Source organism: Pyrus communis, chromosome 16, assembly GCF_963583255.1.
Source record: "Pyrus communis chromosome 16, drPyrComm1.1, whole genome shotgun sequence".
In the NCBI taxonomy this organism is placed as follows: Eukaryota; Viridiplantae; Streptophyta; class Magnoliopsida; order Rosales; family Rosaceae; genus Pyrus; species Pyrus communis.
In genome coordinates, this window is record NC_084818.1 from 1,305,275 (window position 1) to 1,327,874 (window position 22,600).

The window sequence follows — 22,600 nt, forward strand, 5'->3', positions numbered from 1 at the left end:
TGAAAATAAATTTGCACATGATATATAAACAATATCAAACGTCACAGTGAAGATATATTCGATTCATAAAGATCATTGGCATCACATTCCTTGGTGAAAATTTCACTTTCTTTCATTAGAGTGAAAAAAAAAATCACCATAAGGAATATTGTAGGCAAAATTTCACTTGTCAGAATTTGTAGTCTTCGGCATCCACCCGCCGAATTATTATCATTAATTCGGTGGCCATTTGAGATCCCGAATACCTCGCAACTGACCAACGCCACGTGTTAATATGCCAATTTTCTCGGTTGATCAAGGGGCAGGCGCCAAATGTTACATTGAGTAACGCGGTGGAGCCCACGGTACATGATTGCTCCCCGTCTTTTCACATTAATTACTCAATAGTTAATTTAATTCTCATCATTTTACTTTGACTAAAAGTAAAGTAAGATATTCTTTTCGGATCTCTTTCACCAAGTTTTTCTTATCAAACAATCTGAATTCTTGAAATTTAATCTAACGATTAAAATTATTATAATTTTTAAAGTATACCCCTATTTGTAACCATTGAATTAAATTTTAAGAGCCCGAATTAGTTGATGAAGAGAATTTGGTAGAATGAATCTGGAGAGGATCCCTTTTCCAAAAGTAAGTCTCATCATTTTACGGCCGAAAAGAATTTACCGTCGGTTTTTAGACTAATTGGTTAATTAAGATTAGTGTGGGACTAACCCAACTCGAATAATTTGCTAATCAAGATTAAATCATTTCAGAACGGAAATATTTTTGGAACCAATTTTAAATAAAAATAAAAGTAAAACTTGAAAAAATATTTGAAGTGTTTCCTGCAACAAGCACTCGAAGTACTTTCTAGTCTGAAACTGTTTTCAATTACAAGCACTTTCACACGAGTCTAAATTTATCATATGTTTTTAGACTAATTGGTTAATTAAGATTAGTGTTGGACTAACCCATCTCGAATAATTGGTTAATCAAGATCAACAGTGTTCATCTGTCCTCCAATTCCTAACGTTTCTTTGTATGAATCATGAACGACATTAGCATCGTTTAATTTTCAAATGTAGTTTCATCTAAATTTTTTTTGATGTTTGTACAAGATGATCCTTCAAGGATAAATTTTTGAATCTGTCATAGGCTCAAATTGACAAGAAAAAGAATTCAAACTTGTATAAAATTTGAGCGCACTGTTCTAACTAATTTGCTTAACCTGCATCCGCTTAATTCAAAGTTCACACAAACTTTTATGTGCGCAACGTTAAAGAATAATCGCTCACATGTGCATCTGGCTCTCGGGGTTGAAAACAATCAATTTCGCATCGAAGGATCGGCTGGCATACATAACTCTACGACAAATCTGATCACATAACATCTGATGTTGAAGCAGCATTACAAAGGGAGAAAAAAAAAAGTGGAAAGACAACGTGATCTGCACATATATGGACAGACTATACATACACGTATCTTTGCCAGCCCTAGATTTGAAGAACCAGTTGAGACATTGAGGACAGGATGAATGCAACTCCAGGAACGACTTCTTCGTCAGCAGTTCTTCGCGGCTTCATCTTAATCTCGAGATTTCTATCGGCCCCTGAAGTGTCACCATAGTAACTTATTCTTCGTGAAGTGCGAGTAGCTTCATTCGAACGCCCTTCGAAGTAATTACCATCTTGGCACATGAGCATCTTTCATGTCATACTCTCATATTTCTGAATCTTCAACTTCAGAATTCATCACAAAGCTCGGAAACGCTACTGATATATCCCTGCAACATGGTAACAAATAGAAGGGAAATAAGAAATACGAAGAGGGCGGTTTCAGTGAAGTAAAATTTTCTAAGAGGAACAAACTTCAAGTTAATTATATTGCTTACTTTAAATACGGGAGAGTCATATTCTTGATCATAGACGGATGCTTCATCACAAATTCCTTCCACTCTTCTTCATCAATCCGCCCATCGCCTTTCTTATCTGCGTCACTGTATGTCTGCGGAAAAAGGGCAAAGAAGGTAAGAACATTCAGCTAACTGAGCAAGGAAGTGTAGGAATCGCGATAAATATATATGAATTCGCACCCTATCCACAATCACTTCGATGACATCATCCGAGAGTACCAGATCAGATTCGTGCAGAAGTGCCAGTACCATCTCCTTCAACTGTCATGGAATATTATTACCTTAAGTTAACGAGGAGCGATTTCGATCTAGAGAGATCAGATTGTAAGAATGAAGTCTGTAAGAAACTGACCTCCTCTCGCTCAATGTACCCTGTCTGTCTCAGATCATACAGTCTAAAAGCAACTGCAAAAGAATTCCCACGTCCCTTAGCAGATTACAACACATTTTAGTAAGATGTCTCCAATTTTGTTTCTTTTTCCAGATAAATTGAAGATATTCTCGCAGAAGATTTAGTTTGATATACAGAGGATAAGGGTAATGTTCTTACATGAAATTTTGTCTTCGACAGGTGCATTGGGGTGAAAGACACCTAATGATCGAACAAATTCTCCAAACTCGATAACCCCATTGCGCTTGATGTCAAATAAGTCAAAAATCTACATGAACACCCAAAGATTAAATGTAATGTAGATAAAAAAACCGCGTCTAGCGTTTACTTAATAATAAACACACAAGATTTTCCACACGTCAAAATGAACATCAGTCACCCTTCCCGTATTGCACCATCATCACACTCCCTTCAGCAAATAACGAAATGAAATAATCTGAGAGAAGAGGAATCAGCATTACACACCCTGTCTGCAAAAAGATTGCTCCGATTTCTGTTCCTGAAGAGCGCGAGCTGAAATTCTTCCTGCTCAAAAAGATAGATGACAGAATATTATCATTCTGTTGAACGTAAGCACCCAAATTTTAGAGTAATTACTTGAAAGTTTTAGCAAACCTACCTTGTGGATAAGTCCATCATCAAATATCGAACTGCTCAATTTCTTAAAAAGCTCATACAAGGCTTCTACTTCGTTCACAGTAACTGCAACAAAGAAAAATTCAAGTAAAAACTCCAGTTCTACATTTGGGTAACTTAATATCTAACTTCTCATGATCAGGAGACAAAATACGTGATCAATATCTTTAGCAGCATCCAAGTTGATCTCAAACTATCAGTTAAGTATGAACTAGTGATGGATGCTTAAGATTAGTTATCACTTCAAAAGCAGTTTCAACGGAAAAAATGAGTACGATTGTCTATGAGTGGAAGTACGAAGATGTAAACGAGAACAGTTGCGGCAGAGTAGTGAGTGGAAGGGTGATAAAGCATGCTTACAAGGTGTCGCAGCAGCAAGAGTCACAGGGTCCTCATAGCCAGGCGTTTTAGCTTCCTTTGAACAATAGCAGCCCATTAACAAACCAACATAATTCACTCGGAGTTCCTGAACAATCAGCAAGACAGAATGACCGGATGGCTATAAAACAGTTTAGCACTTGGCAGCAAATCAAGATAGGATGGCATTCAGTCAATAATATTTTATCACACTCAAAAAAGTGAACAAATTGTTTTAAAACACACAAATGCATATTTGAAACAATCAACAACAACAGCTGAAACAACAACAAACAAGCGTTATCCCACTAAATGAGGTCCGCTGTTTTTGAAATGATCAACATAAGAAAATAAAATAATCACACAAAACCAAAGGCCATGAGTAACAAACACTTATCCTTGAGTTCTGCCACTCGTAGTCGGCAGGCAGGAATGTGCTTGATATTTAAAGGAGAAAATACGAAAGATGTATCGGAAATTTCACAATCTTCCAAATAACCAAGAATTTTGGAAAAATTAGAATCTTCTACAGTTTTTCTATATCATATAGTCACCTCTATTTTTTTAAATTAAAATAATTTTTGAATTTATTTTTTATTGAAGGATGCACTTTTTCTTATTTAGTAGAGATTTTAGTAATTAAATTATATTTTCTCTTCTTCTAAATATGTTTTTTTTATGCAAACATTTAATATTATTTCTTTTTCCAAATGGTTTTTTCTTTTTCAAATAGTTGGTGATCAACATAAAAGTCCCGTCTAATTTTTTCAATTTTTTTGTGAAATTATATTTTTTTTTGCTGTTTTTCAAGTATAGTTGTTGACGAATTATTATTAGATACAATATATTACATATATATTATCTGCAAGTACGTTTGAATTTACAAAAATCATTAATTGGTACATTTATTTGCAATTTTGGTACGTTTGATTTGATACATATTGTTAATATTGGTACATAATTTTTATTTTGGTACGTTTTATTTTGTACACATTGTGTATTGGTACATTTATACCATTCTCAATCCTATTTTTTTCTTAACGTACTAAAATAAAAACTCATTTCGGTACACTTGATTTTGGGGATTTAAAAATATTTTAAACTATTTTGGAAAGAAAATATCTTCAATCGTAGATAATTATTGCTAAATTGTAGCATTATTGTGAAAATAAATTGAATCTAACCAACTTTTTTTTTTTTTTTTTTTTACAATGATCTCTAACGGAGGAGTGTAATCAAAAGGCTAGATTATAGGAAATTTGTTACAATATAATGTGCATATAGCACCAAAATTATTACAAAAAAAAATTTAATCAAATCACTAAAAAACATAGATGTTTGATTTAAAAAATTCAAAATTAAGACGCTTATATCAAAATATCCCAAGAATTTTCCATTTAGCATAAAGGCTCAATGGCAATGAAGCTTACGTAAGCAAATCTGGCCTCCTCCAGGGCCTAAGTAATTATTGAAATCTGAGTGCTAGTTACTGTTACACTATAACTGACCTCAGAAGTAGAAACTAAAAACTTATGAAGATCAAGGGCAACGAGAAAATGTATGAGCGTTGTATTTATCTCATGATACGAACATCGCTTTCGTTGCAAGGGACCGCAGATATTATGCAAGCATTCTGTGAACCAAACATAAAATGGTTCATATGCAGACGTGGACATAATCACTCTAACCATAGCAGATGTGCTCTCGTTATGCAACTGAATTCGAATCTCCCTCTTCACAGTTTAGATTAATTTAACTTTAAAAGTAGGAAAAAAGATTCACAAAATCTGATCCTTGGGAATATCCATCAGTAGTGACCAAATTCAAACATGGTGTTAAAATTTTCCCGGATTTTCTCGGCAACCAAACAAAAACCAAATGAAAACCAAAACAATTACAAGTCAACAACTAAAAACGAGCCGAACCCAGTTCCATTTACTCAACAAATGGCCAAAAGTCGAAAAAAAAATCAAACTGTGGTGAGAAAAACGAGAGCTGACCTGTGAGGAGAGAGTGCAGTTCCAAACAGTAAGAACGTGAGGTGTTGTTATTAATGCTTTTGAAGCTTAACTCTTTCTGCTCGTCTGCAAGTACAAATCTTTGTCTGGGAACTGAAAAGAGTTCTAGTTTTCTCAGCTTTCTGTCGATATGGGGCTCTGAGCAAGTGACCCGTCTCTCTCTCTCCTCTCTCTCTCTCTCTCTGTCTCTCAACCTCTTGAGCTTTCCTTGTTTAGTTTTTTACTTTTCAAAATTGCCGACTGCGAGTTTATAAGCGATTTGAGAGAGACATAATTCCAAATTTCCTTCCATCTTAGCAGGACCCGCCGGTCCCGCCCACCTCACTGCGCACGTCCAAATTTTTGACCTTATTTTTTTATCCTTACTTTATGTTTTCAAAGGAATTTAATAATATATTGTGATTTGTGTTGTTCCTTCTTCCCCAGAGAAGATGTTGATTTGTTTATTTATCATTTCCTAGATTTTTTTCTATTTAGTTAAAGTGGGAATTGAAAAATATACAGTTATCAACGGCTCTCATTAGCTTTATGCTTTCATGATTTGACTCATACTAAACTAAGATTAATTAGATTCACTTGAATCACGTTCTCGTGCATGTACATGACTAATCGCCTTTTTCATAGGATTCTCTCTTCTACTTTCACATATTATTTTTTGTCTTCTTTTGACTATTAAAAAATTAACACAAAATGTTGACGTGATTTAACTATAACCTTCAAATAGAAAGAGAAAGAAAATAGAAAATGAGAGATTCATACTCCTTCTCATACAGGCTCGATACTGCATGCATCTGTAGCAATGACTCATCACTTTTATAAAAGTATTTAGATTGCTAGATTCACCTTGGTTTTTGGTAAAAAAGCTTCTCCCTTTTGGACTAGGATTATCTCCCATCATCTTTTCATCCCCTTTCATCCTTTTATCTCACATTCTCTTATTTTGTCTTTTTCTTGTTATAAAAAAAATTAACATAAGATGTTGACATGGCTTAACCGTGACCGTTTAAATAGGAGGGGATGAAAGAGAAGGGAAAAAAAAGGGGAGAGAATCCTACTCCCTCCCTTTTTATTGCATGCAACAGTAATCAGCAATTTTTATAATAAAAGTAATTAGATGGTTTGATTCAATTGCGAAGCCAACATGAGATTATTGGTTGTCCATAACTCTAATAGTGTATATTTGGCTTTGTATTTGTATTTGATCCATATAAATAATTATGGCAAACCAAATCATAACTTCCTCTTTTTTTTAATTTTGTTTTTTTATCATCCATGTCTTCCTTTTCTCACTTATTTTGTTGCAACTCTATTGAGCGCACTAAATGCTCGATGAAATGTCTTAATTGATAGTCTTTAACATTACTCAACAAATTCCTAACTACCCTCGAGAAGCCTCTACTAATCACACAGTAGTTGTCGAGATTAGTGACAAACTAATCTATTTTCTCATACAATCTCAGGACTATATGCAGCTGTAGTAATGACTCAGCACTTTAATAAAAGTAGTTAGATTGTTTGATTCACTTTGATTTTTACAAAAATATAGAAGCAGTTAGATGGTTTGATTCAGGGGCGGAGCGCAGAGCCAGCTTTAAGGGTGTGTAAATGATGCTGTTGTACAAGACTCTTAGTTTAAAAGGGTCGTCAATTTATGATTTTATTTTACATGTATATAAAGTACATATATTTAAGGGTGCAAAATTAAGCTTTTATTGTAAGTGTTCTCTCATAGTCTTGCTTCTTATCTGTAACTCAGATACCTAGCCACCACACAATGCATCATTTTTATTTATTTTCTTTTGCGTATACCAATTTATACACAAACAAAAAATATAAAAAGTAAAAGAAAATATAGCAATCACAATTTTAGATTTTATAAGGGCCCTTGTGAGTGTTACACAGAGCCTCCAAAATTTCAAGCCGGCCGTAGTGGAGCCAACATAAGACTATTGTTTGCCCATGATCCTAACATCGTCAAAATTCCTAGGTATATTTGGTTGTGTATTTGTATTTGACCTCTATAAAAAAATTATGGCAAACTAAATCATAAGTTCCTCCTTCTTCTTATTTTGTTTTCTTTTATTATCCATGTTTGCTTTTCCTCTCTTCTTGTATGTGATTCTATTGTGCGAACTAAGTACTCGATGATATGCCTTAATTGACAAGCCTTGGCAGTCAAAGACAGTTTCCTACAATTGCTCTCGAGTCTCGACAAGCCTCTAGTGATCATAGTAGTTGTTGACATATGTTTTTTTTTCTTTTCGAAGGTGTGATCCTATTATTTAAAAATTCTAACTCCATCACTAATTTGGTTCACTTTGATTTTTCGTAAAAAAAACTTCTCCTTATACTGCATGCAGCGGTAAGAATGACTCGGCACTTTTAAGGGTTTGGTTCACTTCTTTAATAAAGAAATCTCATATGCTGAAAGATAAACACCATGAGGAATCTCTCAAAAGTGGGGAAAATTTTTAGGTGTTCCGGGTACACCAAAAAAATTTGGTGTACCCACACTCATTAAAATTTGATTTTATTATTTTATTGAAAAAAAAGTGAGGGTAGGGTCCACCATTATGAGTGAGGGTACACCAAATTTTTTTGGTGTACCCGGAACACCCAAAAATTTCTCCAAAAGTGGAGCTCTAGACTCTCAATTACCTCATGTTTTTTACTTAATATTTTATAATAATAAACAAAAATTAACGTTGAACTATGAGGTGAAGGAGAATTAATGAAAGTCTCACTTTTGAAGAAGTTCTCTTAACATATTTCATGCTAAATAAACTCTATGAAAAGTACTCATGCATATTAGGTGACTAACACTGTGTTTAAATGGATAAATTTAAGATTACTATGGGAATTAGAATGACGGAATTTGTGAATTTGTGAATTTTTTTGTTTGGTTATGGAATTTGTTATTTTTAAACTCTCAATCATAAAAATTGGGAAATGACACTTATTTACATATAATTTAAACTTGAGAATTGGAGGTGCCACATTCCAAGTTTCTTTTCTACACGGAAATTCTAAATTTCTATGTTTATGAATTCAAATAAAGAAATTGGTGTATATCAATTTATAAATTCTGATTTTTATCCAAATTCCAAGTTTATTTTCATCATCCAAATATAGTGTAAGTGATCTTTAAAAATCTCATAGGCTCAAATATGTATGGACATTAGTCATGCTTATAGTTATAGACGACTAATTGGTTTTTTGTTGAATATTTCAAGAATATATATATATATATATATATATATATATATATATATAATCTATATTATATGAATATAAGATATATGATTTGGTGCTGCCTTGTGCAGCATGTGTATGGTGCTGCAGCGCGCGGCAAGCTATCGTCGGCAACCTTTACAAAATGTTGGGTTTCATTCAACCTTTTGTATATCTTATTGAATGGTTAAAATTTTTAGTTAAAAGATATGATGCTTACTCAAATTATATGAGTAGAATTAAAATATATAATTAGTCAAATTGAAAATTCTAAATAGAAGACATGTCTTTTGGGTCAACACTATTAAGAATGGTTGTATATCTTCAATTAAAATAAAAGAACTCGATGAACAGATGCTTTAATGCCTATAAATAACTATTGTGGCATAATGTTTCACACACAATTTCAAAAATTTGTTTCTACATTCCTTGCTCTCTTCTTTCTCCATCACATTCATACAATTTTTTTCTAGTTATTTCTAAGGGAATATAATTTGATTTTGCTAATCGAATATTTTATATTTTATTGTATTCTGGAAGTGATTTTCCAAGAACTCTTTAGCAAACTCATTCGAATGGGAGCAAATAACATTTTAAATAAACGATTCAAATCGTACCTCAAAATCATCATTCGGATTATTCTTTATATTTCTACATTTATTCTAACATTTAATTTTTTTTTTTTATATATATATACAAGTCAGTGATTCTCACACTGCTTTTAGTTTTCGTGCGATTCTGAGAATATATCGTGTCAAATGAAGAAGTTTTTAAATAAAATATTTTACTTCAAAGTTTTTTATTTCTCCAATTCAAACTTAGCGATCGCCATCTTCGAGGTTTTTGATGGCCGAAAGTCCAACATTGAAAGAGGACTTTCAGTCGGCTAAGTGGACATAATAATAGTGATTATTTTATTGGTGAGGATGATTTTCTACTTTTCTATTTTCATCCCCTTCTATTCCCTCCTAAATCAATATAAGATGTTGACATGACTTAACCATGACTATTTAAATAGAAGGGCATGGAAGGGTAGAGAGATTAGGAGGGTAGAGAATCCTCCTCCTTTTATTGGAAGCTCAAGTAGTGTCTAATGGACACGTGTTAGTGTGCTGCAGTTTTATTATGTATAAATATTTGAATTATTATATGCATTATTAGAAAAAAAGTGTTATAAAAATAGGGATGTGATATTCATACACCTTTCTAATTTTTGACTGTCGGATCAAATGAATTGAAGAAAATTAATGACTAGAAATTAACAAGAGGTGTGCAAGAAGTAAAATGGGATGTGTGGATAACACATCCCTAAAAATAAATGAAACATGTATTGTACAATGAGTTTAAAAAGAACCAATAATTCAACGAATCATTACAAGTAATGAGAGTGTTTAGAAAAAGGTTAATAAAATCTATAATATTTCATATGTTAATCTTTTTGACATAATCAATGAAATATTTATAATAATTGTACATAGGTTAATGAAGCATGCCATATGAGTTTAAGCTAGATAGAAAATGGAAAAGGATCATCTCCGGATCCATTTTGTGGCGTGCGATCAGTTTTTATCAGATACTATTTGTGTTAATTTTAAATAAAAAAATGTCAAAAAATTTATAACCGCACGATATACGATTAATGGCTAAGATATGAAGGATCCGGATAAGATCCAATTCTGATAGAAAATAGTTACTAAATCATTTTGTCTTCACTTTATTCATTTCCTTATCCCATTCCCTCTCTTGTCTCTATCTACTCTCTTTCATCACAATTTTCTCTTCATTCTCTCCCTTCATACTCTCTTTCTTTTTCTCCATCTTTCCCTCTGATGAAGAAAAAGAGATAATTGGTGACAACAAGGAGCACCAGTTCCCAATGGCTCAAGCGATCAACTACTGCTACATCATGATTGAAACAATTACTTCCAAACCATCAATGACCTTCATGGCTCCATGAGATTATGAAGCGGATAGTGGCTGCAGGGTTTGGGAAAGAGTGATCGCACGCGTACGTCAGCTGCTGAAGAACCAAGAAACAAACACTACAGCGCAGCAAATGTAAAAAACATAGCCAAGAAAAGGACATAGTGTTGCAATTTCTTAATGTAAGAAAAAAAAAATCATGCGATTGCGAAGTGTGAAGCGTAGGAAGTGTGTTATTGATGGAAAAACATAATGATGCAACAAGCATTGCAAACCAGTGTCTGACTCCAAATGTAAAAAACAAAACCAAGAAATGAACAATGTTTGAATATTTATTGACTTATTCTAAAATATAAAAGAAAAAAAAAATGAGAAAGGAGTGGTCAGTTGAAGTGAGTCTCAGTTGTAGTAACAAATTTTGTAGTTTTTTTTAAATGCATTTAATTATCACAAATATAATACATAATTAACCTATTTATAATTAACATAAATATTATTAATGTTATAATTTTTATTGATTTATACAAAATAGCTCGAATTAATATATAATAATTAGCAAATAAAAACTAGCGAGGCCGACGTGAATAACATGAACTTTAGATGTGTCTTCCTTAAATGTCCCATGTCGAAGTGGATGGAAATTTAGCACCAATGCACCATCCTTGGTGATATCCCAATTGAGATGGGGTGATATGATCGGTACCAAATTAGAGAGATGTAGCTATCCTACCTTCTCAACTACTTTGGAGTTGGGGGACATTAATTTGTGGTCTTCAATGTTAGCACTATTTTAGAGATAGTCTTCCATGTGCGAGTAGGCAACTGTCACAATAACGTTGGTGATGTGTGTGAGTTTATTTTGTTTTTATTTTTTGTTAAATGATAAGATATGGATATGATACTTTTGCTTTGCCACCCTTAACATATACAAGTCACTATAGTGTATCAAGATTTTTAGGGAGTTTTGCTAGTGGATTTTCACATATCTAAGTAAATTTTTACTGAGTATCTTAAATTTTATCAAATTTCATAGACTTTTGATAATATATTTTTGTGAAAAATAAAATGAGTTAAATGGTTGATTTTTGCAGAATTTTAGAGAGTTCAATGTTAGAATTCTTTAGAATTTTAACGAGCAATTTACTAATAAGCTTATATTCTTAAGTTTTTACTATTAAATTGGTGATGATGACCATGACAAATTAGTCTTAGAGGTCGCATGGTGATTGTCAACAAGATGGTGGTAATAAAATTAGCATCTTTAGTGTTGACGAAAATAATAGGAGTAGTGATTGTGGTGGCGAAGGGGATGAGGGCAGAGGTGATGGGGTGGTGATGACGATGGTAAATGCAGCGGTCATGGTGATGGTGGTAGTCATAATAGGGTTGATGGTGATGCTTATAGGAGTGATGGTGGTGACGGCAATGGTGACACTGGTTATTGTGGAAGTAAAATTGTGGTTATGGTAAATCGATGTTGGTGACATAATTGCAAAAGAGGTAATAATAATAGTCATTGCTTTAAAAAAGCAGCACTCTTTGTATATGAGGCCATCTCCAACCGATCTGCCCAGAAGGCCATAGGGTAGAAAATAGCCTGAAATGACACGAAAACCGTTTCCAACCGAGGGTTAGACCAAAAGGCTTGTGGGCCCCACTGGGCTAAAAGCACCAAATTAGGCCAGCGGGTTGGCCATCTCCAGCCAGTCCACTTTTTTTTTTTTTGGACGATTTTTTTTGACGAACCTATTTTTTTTTCTGGAAGTTTTTTTTTATTTTTTTAATTCTAATTTTTTTCCAATACTATTTCTCACATACTTTTCACCATTCCATATTATCTTACCTCATTTCTTATAATCTTCTTATGTCCCAAAATTTTATTTTAATATGGTAATTTAATTAAATTAACTATATTAATTCAATTAAAAGAATAAATTATGTTTGGTACATGGCCCTTTAACCCCTTTGATTGGAGATGTTTTTTGTCACATGACTATATTTGGCCTATAACCCTTTGGCTCATTCGGTTGAAGATGGTATGAAATATGGCCTAACACTATTCATTAAAATATAATTTCTTGAATAGCTATAAAGTTAAAGAGAGTCATATGACCCTCATTCGATTGGACATGGCATGAGTTCTCATACTCCCTAAACAAGTACCACTCTTTGCTTAAAAGGAAAAGAAGTGGGCTCATGGTAGAAAACTATTTGATGGGATATGCTTGGCGAATGAGGATTCTTTTCAGATCCTATTTGTGAGGATCCTAAGAATTTTCAAATCGTATCCTTTCATCATATATCGTGTAGCCAAAAATTATTTTAAATATTTTTATTTAAAATTAAACATGAACAATATCTGATGAAAACTGATCATACAATGTACGATGAACAAACACGATTTGAAAATCTCCGGAATCCTCATAAAGAGGAGATGATCCTCGTTCAGTAACTCGACTTTAAACAAATCACACCGACTAATAAATTGTAATAATGTGGGTCAATTTGTGCACCCTACCAATTATTTGATGGTACTTTTTGTATCACTACCTTTCATTTTTGCACGTTTTGTATCATGACATTGCATCATTATCTATAATCTTTATTCTTCTCATGAGACCAATTGATATAAAATGTGTTTATCGTTACGTGACATTGTATAATTATAATTAATCAATGATATGTATTAAAAACATACACATGTTATATTTTATTTAAATAACATATGACGGTGACAGTGAATCTATTCCATATAAACTTGTCATCCTTCACAGCCAACAGCAGAGGAAGACGTAATACCTTATCCGCCATTGAAGAAGAAAAAAATCCATAAAATATTCCAGTTATATCCAACAGTGAGCTTGAATGACATTTGAAACGCAAGAAAGCAGCCTAAAGTTACACAGAACTTATGGACTAGGCAATGGCGACAGTACACGTGAAAGAACACCATGTAGAAATGGTGTTCGTGATCGCAATTTGCCGACCAAAAGAAAAGTTTATAATTTGTTGACAAAACAGCTGGTCACACAATTATTTATTGACAATTTTTCAGAAGAAAGAAAGAAAAAAAAATTTCTTGGCCCACTGTCTGAGCTCAATAATATTCTCCATTTTTTGGTAATTTGAACTGTAGTTTTTACATTCTTATCAATTAATAAGTAATTTAAAAAAAATTAGGAAGAGAGCGACTACATTGGAGTGTAAATGGTATCAAATGATCTAATCGAAACCTGATAATTGTGAGCCAACGACTATCGGTTGAGTTAATAATAATCGTTCTTTTTACTACACAAGACATAGATTTGAGTTTCATTGTCTATAATTTTTTTAGTAGGCGATCTGTAAAAATAAAAAATAAAAAGTTAAGATCTCTTTGTAAATTCTCAAAGAAACTTGTAATATATCCTGAATTTGAAATGAAGTAGCCTTCCCTCTCCATGACTTTAGTCAATATGCTACCGTCAAAATATGTATGTGTATATGTACAGGAGCTCCTAGCCTCGTACTATTGAAATTATATGTTTTTTATTTCAAGGCCACAAGCTGTGTTTATAATAATAATTAGTCAATTGTTGATCATTTTTACTGGTTTTTCAAGACAAGATTGTGTTGAGAGGGAAAATCTAACAACATTGAGACCCTTCACTGTCGAAAAAAAAAAGGAGTGATAATGATTTGATTAATAGCGAATCTACTTGAAAACATGCTGAGAGTTCTCTTTTGCTTAATCGTCCTCCGGATATTATTTGTGATGTATTATTAAAGATTGTCAAGCTTAAATATCAATAAAACAACTATCATCTAGCTTAAAAAAAATAAAATAAAACCGCTCGTTTTCTAGATACGAGTCACATTCATTAAGCTATCTGGATTCTTGTGGGATCCTTTTTGTCAGGATCCGGAGATTTATAAATTATATCCGTTTATCGTACATCGTGCAATTAGAAATCATTTTAAATATTTTTTATTTAAAATTAAATACAAAATGCACCTAACAAAAACTGACCGCACGATGTACGATGAACGAACACGATTTACGGATCTTCAGGATCCTCACCAAAAGGATCTGGAGAGGATCCTATTGATTATTACATAACTTTTGACACGTTTTTTTTTTGTAGAGCTCACTTCATAATGTATTTTAATGATCCTAACTTTCTATATTTTAGGTATTCTTTTAAAGATCATATTTACTAAAAATCACTCAAATCTGAAACCATATGACCGTTAGATTAAAGGATTATGGTTTCTTTGCAGAACCGTATTTGTCTATTTTCTTTATAGATGAATGTCTTAATGGTTTTGGACTTGTCTAATTTTTTGCAATAATGATTTATGAATAATATTCTAAAAGATAGACAATTTGAATTGTTAAAATACATTACGAAGGGGGCACACAAAACAGTATAACATAAATTGTCCATTGTAGATAAATGCGTGACTAAAAAAAATGTCTCTCGCACATGTAGCACTTGTGAAGAGCAGCAAACTAATAGGGAAAGGGATCATCGCCGGATCCTTTTCCTAGGGATCTCGGGGATCTCGTGATCGTGACTGTTCATCGTATATTGTGCGGTTAATTTTCGTTAGGTACTATTTATATTTAATTTTAAATTTTAAATAGAAAATAATTTCTGACTGTACAATATACAATGAACGATTACAATTACAGAATCCTCAGAAAAAGGATCCAACGAAGATCCTTTTCCAACTAATAGAAATAGACAGAGAAAATGATCAACACAGATTAATATAATAATATGAGTACAAAAACATGCCTAATTCACGGTTGACAATTCACACACACACCCTTCAATGAGGAACAACATCAATGGGATTAACATTTAATTAAACTTACTAATCCCTATTAGCATAAACACACGTCCGCCACATACTTGTCAACAACCACACGTTTAATTTATTTCATTCATCAAGTCCCTTCTTGAAGTATGTATTAATTTTGGGTGGTGGTATCCACACACTTCTTTTTACCTCTTATATACCTTATGTTATTTATGTTCTTCAATTCATTCGATCTGACGAACGGAAAATTAAGAGAAGTCCATAGATAGTAAATGAGTCTGTAAATAACACCGTCCTAAACCATTTCGGCTTAAATTGTTAATGAAATTTCCATTTGATAAATGCAAAATCTCTTTTGCTTACCGTATTTGCGATAGTTGCGTTAAGTTATGGGTATGTTATTTGGACACACAAAAACTAACAGTATGTGCATTTGTTAATGCATTTTTGACTTTTGATACTTGTATAAGAAACTTTGATTGTAGTTTGGCTAGATAATTTAGCTTTCTGCATGTCTCACGTCACTTATATATGGTTTACAAGAGTGAGTTTGAAATAAGATCAAACTCTTCTAAAAAATAACTCATAAATTCAAAAATTCAAACCCCTAAAGTCTTTGAATGATTCAAACTGAATATAAGCATCAACTGATAATGGATTGGATGTGATGAGAGAACAATTTGGAATTTGATTTGGCAGGCTTAGCTTATCAACTCGCGCATAATAATACAGCTCAGCTTTATTAGAAAGTGTGTTAACAAGTGTGCTAATGTTGCGTGTCCAAAAGTTTTACGTGAAGTCATTCATTCATCGAGTCACCTCTATTAACAAAATTGCAACGCACACAAAGTCTTGTTGAAGGAGATGTGACTAATAAAAGTTTTGTTACAATTGAGTGCACGTTAGCTAGCTAGGCATTCCATTTCCATAGAAGTTGGTTAGAAAGAAATAATTTATAGAGCCCAAAGAGGTAAGAAAACAAAAACAAGCAAGCTAAATAGTTAAAACGGATGAATCTGTTTTATGTAAGTTATTTTTTTGTATGAATGAAAGGTGGTCACTTTTAGACAAAATCATGATCCCCGCCGGGGGTGGGGGGTGGTTATGGTGAGACTCGTTTGCATAAGTTGTTCTCTTAATAACGATATTTGAATGAAATTGGGCTCGATAGCTAATCTTAATGTGTAACCTACCTAAATTTTCATTAGTGTGTCATAAAACAAAAAGTACATCAGAAATCCATCTCTCTATTTAAACCCAACTTGCCTAACCCATCAGATGCAAAATTACGTTCTCGATGAACATATGCTGCAAATTGCAACTCTAGTTCTCTTTGATCAAACTTCTGCACTCCGAGACAAGACCATAAAGAGGATGATTGCAGCTAGGAGAACCATAAATGAAAAAGACCACTAAAGCAGAATCAACCTCCATAAGGATCAGAAATTTCTAGCTTTAGCTATCTCAACCCGTAAAACAAAGCCCAAAGCTCAAAATGAAAACTTCTCTAACTTCTTTTTTTATAAATAAACCAATGATCCAGTTACCATGCCAATCTATAATTAATCCTCCACTTCCAATCACCCAATTACAATTGTCACATCCCGACCCGGGCTCCACCACATCTCGGGCACGACTCTGCTGTAGCACGATATTGTCCGCTTTGGGCCCCGACCACGCTCTCACGGTTTTGTTTCTGGGAACTCACACGAGAACTTCCCAATGGGTCACCCATCCTGGGAATGCTCTCGTCCGAACTCGCTTAACTTTGGAGTTCCGATGAACTCTGAAGCCAGTAAGCTCCCAAAAGGCCTCGTGCTATATGGAGGTGGGCATGTACATATAAGGCATAGATGATCCACTTCCCTGAACGATGTGGAATCTAACAACAATTATCATCTTTCAGTTATGACCTAAAATTCGGGCAAATTATCTGAATATGTTGGAGTAATTAAAAAAGAATAAGTAAAGTCGTATTGACATACTAGTTGATTTGACAGAGAACTTACTAACTAGTTAGCGCTGGAGGTTAAATGAATAAAAAATGAGAGCATAGAACATAATGGGCCTATGTCAAACTCTAAGTTGACGGCCCAACTTTTACCACAAAATCCAGTTTATCAAAATTCAGTGAAATCCCTTCTTCCAAATCAGATTTTCTAAACCCCTCTCAGAACCCCAAATCTCTGAAACTCTGAACCAAATCAATGGCTCTCTCCAAACCCACCTTCCTTACCCACCTCAAAACCCTAGCAAAGCCCCCAATTCGCCGCCGTTTAGCGCCACCCTCTTTCATCTCCCTCCGTTTTCTCTCCTTCGCCACCCCTGAAGAAGCCGCCGCCGAACGACGCCAGCGCAAGCGCCGCCTCCGCCTCGAACCCCCTCTTTCCTCCCTCCACCGCAACCAGCAGCAACAACAGCAACAGTCCCCAAAACCCCAAATAAACCCTAACGCCCCCAAGCTTCCCGAACCCGTTTCGGCCCTCTCCGGCAACCGCCTCAACCTCCATAACCGCATTCTCACCATCGTCCGCCAGAATGATCTCGAGGAGGCCGCTCTCTACACCCGCCACTCCATCTACTCCAACTGCCGACCCACCATTTTCACCGTCAACGCCGTGCTCACCGCTCAGCTCCGCCAGTCCAAGTACTCCGACCTCCTCACCCTCCACCGCTTCATCACTCAGGCCGGCGTTGCCCCCAATATCATCACTCACAATCTCATCTTCCAGACTTATATGGATTGTCGCAAGCCCGACACCGCCATGGAACACTACAAGCAGCTGATCAATGACGCCCCCTTCAACCCTTCCCCCACTACTTATCGGATTTTGATCAAAGGGTTGGTGGATAACAACAAATTGGACAGGGCTATGGAGCTCAAGGAGGAAATTGATGTCAAGGGTTTCGCACCGGACCCGGTTGTTTACCATTACTTGATGCAGGGATGTGTGAAGAATTCGGATTCGGATGGGGTTTTCAAGCTTTATGAGGAGTTGAAGGAGAAGCTGGGAGGGGCTGTGGAAGATGGGGTTGTGTATGGGAACTTGATGAAGGGGTTTTTCATGAGGGGGATGGAGAAGGAGGCCATGGATTGTTATGAGGAGGCTGTGGGAGAGAGTTCCAAGGTGAAGATGAGCGCCGTGGCTTATAATTCGGTTTTGGATGCCTTGAGCAAGAATGGCAAGTTTGATGAGGCATTGAGATTGTTTGATAGGATGATCCAGGAGCATAACCCGCCGAGGCGTTTGGCTGTGAATTTGGGAAGCTTTAATGTGATGGCGAACGGGTATTGCGCAGAGGGGAGGTTTAAGGATGCCATTGAGGTTTTCAGGAAGATGGGAGACTATAGGTGTAGTCCGGACGCATTGTCATTCAATAATTTGATTGAGCAATTATGTAAGAATGGGATGCTGAGTGAAGCTGAGGAGCTTTATGGAGAAATGCCCAACAAGGGAGTGAATCCGGATGAGTTTACATACGTTTTGTTGATGGATACTTGTTTCGAGGAGAATAGGCCCGATGATGCAGCTGAGTACTTCAGAAAAATGGTTGATGCCAAGCTGAGGCCGAACTTGGCAGTTTATAATAAGTTGGCTGATGGATTGGTTAAGGTAGGAAAAATTGACGAGGCAAAATCGTTTTTTGATTTGATGGTGAAGAAGCTCAAGATGGATATTCCGAGCTATCAGTTTATAATGAAGACGTTGAGTGATGCTGGGAAACTTGATGAGGTTCTTAATGTGGTAGATACAATACTGGATGACGATGGGGTTGAATTCGATGAGGAGGTGCAGGAGTTTGTTAAAGGGTTGCTGAGAAAGGAAGGGAGAGAGGACGAAGTGGGGAAGCTTATGGAGGAGAAAGAAAGGCAGAAGGCTGAAGCTAAGGCTAAGGAGCTCGAGGCAGCAGAAGCAGCAAAGAGAAGTGCAAGAGCTGCGGTCTCCTCCCTACTTCCATCCAAGTTGTTCGGCAATAAAGAACCCGAGGCAGGCTCTACGGAGGCCACTGAAAATGCAAGTGAAGCTGCCTCAGCGAGTGAAGCTGCAGAGACTGGTCAGGAGGAACTTAGCGGAGAAGAAGGCCAAGGCTCAGCTGAGATAGAGTCCAAAAGTGACGGTGCAACTGAGCAGGTATCGGTTTGAATTTAGTTAACTGGTGAAAATTTGTGATAGATCGTTTTTCTCAGTTGGAATTAGTGGGTTTATGGGATTGAGGCTTATTGGAATTGTCTTGATTCAAAAGCATGCTAGTTGTACTGTTACCAAGCAAATTGAAAGTGAAGAAAACGCCTGCTTATTATACAATTTTATTAAAGCTGAAAACTTCCCAAACTCAAGAAACCGGGTTCGTTACAACGTACCAGGAAGAAGCTGGCACAGGTACAACAACACACGACAGTGTCTCAAGTAACAAACATTAAAACTTTCAAAATCATTTGTCTTAGCTACACAGGTTTGGTATGCACACCCCAGAATCTTGATTTTGCTGTTCCTTCCATATCCTCCCGGTAACTCTCAGCTTCAGCTCCTTCCTGTCGCCTCCGGAGAAGAACAGAGCCATGTTTCGTTGGATAATGAGACCATCGTGGCTATCCCTGACCTTTCGGTGGCTATCACGGACACTTCGTGGTGTCCCCTCCCATATGAGTTTCCTGCCATTCGCTCCAACCTCTAAGCTGTAGCTGTAGTTCCGGGCCTCATTCTCGTCACCCATAAAACGTAGGAATGCCATATAAACAGGAGCCATGCCGAGCTGGAAGGCTTCAAAATGAAGGCAGAAGTATTGACCAAAACAATGGAAGACCTGACAGGAAAAGAAGACAATTCAGGGTAAGTACATTGAGAATGAAGCCTAGCTTGCAGAAAACAGAAAACGCGATCAACCGCATGCAACCCTTAACATTAGGAGCAATTTCAACTTGATTGTTCTTCAACCAAAATAACAATCTTCCGACCCATTCTCAATAGAGCAGTAATCATCGCCGAAGGTGTTAAGAGGGACAAACAATAAACAAACCACAGAAATTTGCATTATAGTTAAATTCCATGCCACTTACTGTTAGCATCCATGTGGCGTTCTCTACTTCCCGCGGATTTGACTTCACATAACGATGGTTGAATGTGTATCCTGTGTGCATGTCCACCTTGTGATCATCCCTTAGATGGGCAACCAGGAAAGGGATGTCTCCGACAACAGAGCACTCCGATCCAGCATAAGGGCAATTGTACGGTCTGAAGTTGCACACCGATTCATGCTTTAGTTTGCTGTAGTACGGGAATATCTCTGGGCATCCCAAGGCGTAATACTTGCAGGGTAACTCAAGTGACTCGGCCACCTTCTCCAGCGCTAAACACCTAATATCTCCAAGCTCCTGTCTACAAGTGGGGCAGCGATTGTGTACCCGCGATTTACAAGTGGAACACAGTGTGTGGCCATTGTGGCACTGCAGATAAGCAAATTTTATTACAGAAAAGGAGATTAGTTCATATGAATTACAATAACCATCAGTATCCATCTTTCAATAACAAGAAAACTTTCTGCACGACGCACCACGCTCACGGCAATGCAAAACTACGGTTCACACCAACGGAAACAAGCATATGCATGCCAAGGAGGTATTGGGAAGAAAAGTGCCAGCTACTTAAAATGGTAAATTGTACATCCTCGGTAAGGAACCCGTGTTTCGTTGGACTGCAACAACAGTTAATGTACTATAGTTTTCACAAGAACAACCAGAAGTGATTGAAAGTTTCAACGGTGCCCGGAACATGCCCTTCTTGCAGAGTCATGAGCTTGTATTTGACACAGTTGACTAACTTTTTACATTCTTAGTGAGAACATTCCATGACTCCAAATACTAAATCACCAGCACTTGGATCATCCATCTGAATCATCCGCGGACCCGAAAGATCCGTAATCTAGTTAACATCGCTCGTTCATACAATCAAACCCCAGTCGGCTTTCAGTAGAACCGTATATCATCTATCCAAAATCCTAAAGCCAAACTCTACCCAAAGCCTAGTTCCACAAATCCAATCAAGAAGGCCAATTTCCAATAGAAGAGAACCACAAATACGTCAAATTAATCAATTCATTCAAAAACCCAAGTTTCCATTGCACCCAATAAACAGAAATGCAAGCAACAAAATTACCAATACCCAAACAAAACCCCAATTCAATAAAATTAAAACCAAATGCAGGAAAAATAGAGAGAAAAATGACCTGATGGATTGGCGGGTACATGGAATTGGTGCAGACGGGGCATTCGAGCAGCTCGTGGACGCTGGTGGCGGGAGCAATGGCGGTGGGCCCGTTGATGGTGACGTTGGTGGTGACATTGCTTCTGGGCTTGGAAAATTCATGGTGGTGCTGATGAGGATGAGGATGCGGGTGCAGAGTGTTGTGGTGGGGATGGATCTCGTCCTCATCGAGTCCATCTGAGGACGACACACACTCGATGCTTTCCAAGTCCATCGCTCTCCCCCTCGACCACCCCCAAAAGATCGAATTTTTCACCAAACCCAATTGCAAAAATGAAAAATTATCCAAAACCCACTAATCAAAATCCCCAAGCGAACCCACAAATCGAAGAACCGATTGCTCGGAGCTGCTGGGTTTCTCTCGGACCTTCCCTTTTCCCTATTATTTTCCGGGAAAATTTCAGAAAGTGGAAGAAAAAGGAGGGAGCGAAGGAGGGAGAAGATGGATTGGTGGGATTCCAACCCCCTCTTCTGTGAAAAGAAGGTTCTTTTCTTTTCCGCTCCTCTCTCTCTCCTCTCTCTCTCTCTCTCTCTCTCTCTCTGAGTGAGGAGAGAGAAAAAGAGAGGGACAAGGGTGGCCGTTGATTCGAAAAGTAATTGAGAGTGGGATTGAAATCGGACGGCTATTGTGGATTGAGTTAACTGGATTCCAAAAGGTTTTAGGACAATTCGCTTATGATTTGATTAGAGAATGCCTTAGTGCCGCACATACGTCATTACCATTTGGTTTACTCTTTATACCACACGTGAAACATGAAATTTTTTTAGATAATTTTAACGAAAAGTACTAATACTCTACATTTTAACAAAAAATTATATTTTTATACTAAAAAGTCAATTATAATACTATTTACTTTACCCTTTATTTTGCCCTTATCGTTAAAACTCAAAATTTTCAAATTATTTTCATTAGTTGTTGTGAACACGAAAGATTCCTTGAAACAAGAAACCAGAATAACGTGTACAAAATAATATTTTTGTGTTTATGATTTTAGGGTTACGATCTCTCTCAAATTTGGTCCTCTGATTCTATCTTCGTAGGGTGTAGGTTTGTGGATGAGTTGTTGATCCAAAGGGCCGT

General features: G+C 36.1%; 3 protein-coding genes across 4 annotated transcripts; 1 reads left to right on the forward strand and 2 right to left on the reverse strand.

The window, feature by feature from the left end:
• Positions 1-1,267: 1,267 nt before the first annotated feature.
• LOC137719559 (calcineurin B-like protein 4) lies at positions 1,268-5,523 on the reverse strand. 2 transcript variants are annotated; one of them, XM_068458597.1, is made up of 9 exons: positions 5,279-5,523; positions 3,282-3,420; positions 2,905-2,987; positions 2,751-2,810; positions 2,445-2,553; positions 2,247-2,299; positions 2,075-2,155; positions 1,874-1,986; positions 1,268-1,765 (listed from the first exon to the last, which is right to left on the reverse strand). In XM_068458597.1, exons 2-9 carry the CDS (start codon positions 3,355-3,357, stop codon positions 1,702-1,704), a joined length of 639 nt encoding a protein of 212 aa, XP_068314698.1. In that variant the 5' UTR covers positions 3,358-3,420; positions 5,279-5,523; the 3' UTR covers positions 1,268-1,701. The 2 variants fall into 2 exon arrangements, with proteins under 2 accessions (XP_068314698.1, XP_068314697.1); XM_068458596.1 differs by having other exon boundaries at positions 3,282-3,387; positions 5,279-5,522.
• Positions 5,524-17,416: 11,893 nt separating this feature from the next.
• Positions 17,417-19,548, forward strand: LOC137720051 (pentatricopeptide repeat-containing protein At3g49240, mitochondrial-like). The gene has a single exon (XM_068459052.1). It carries the CDS (start codon positions 17,464-17,466, stop codon positions 19,399-19,401), a length of 1,938 nt encoding a protein of 645 aa, XP_068315153.1. The 5' UTR covers positions 17,417-17,463; the 3' UTR covers positions 19,402-19,548.
• LOC137720052 (E3 ubiquitin-protein ligase SINAT5-like) lies at positions 19,537-22,025 on the reverse strand. Its single transcript, XM_068459053.1, has 3 exons — positions 21,482-22,025; positions 20,316-20,702; positions 19,537-20,062 (listed from the first exon to the last, which is right to left on the reverse strand). Exons 1-3 carry the CDS (start codon positions 21,731-21,733, stop codon positions 19,700-19,702), a joined length of 1,002 nt encoding a protein of 333 aa, XP_068315154.1. The 5' UTR covers positions 21,734-22,025; the 3' UTR covers positions 19,537-19,699.
• Positions 22,026-22,600: the final 575 nt, after the last annotated feature.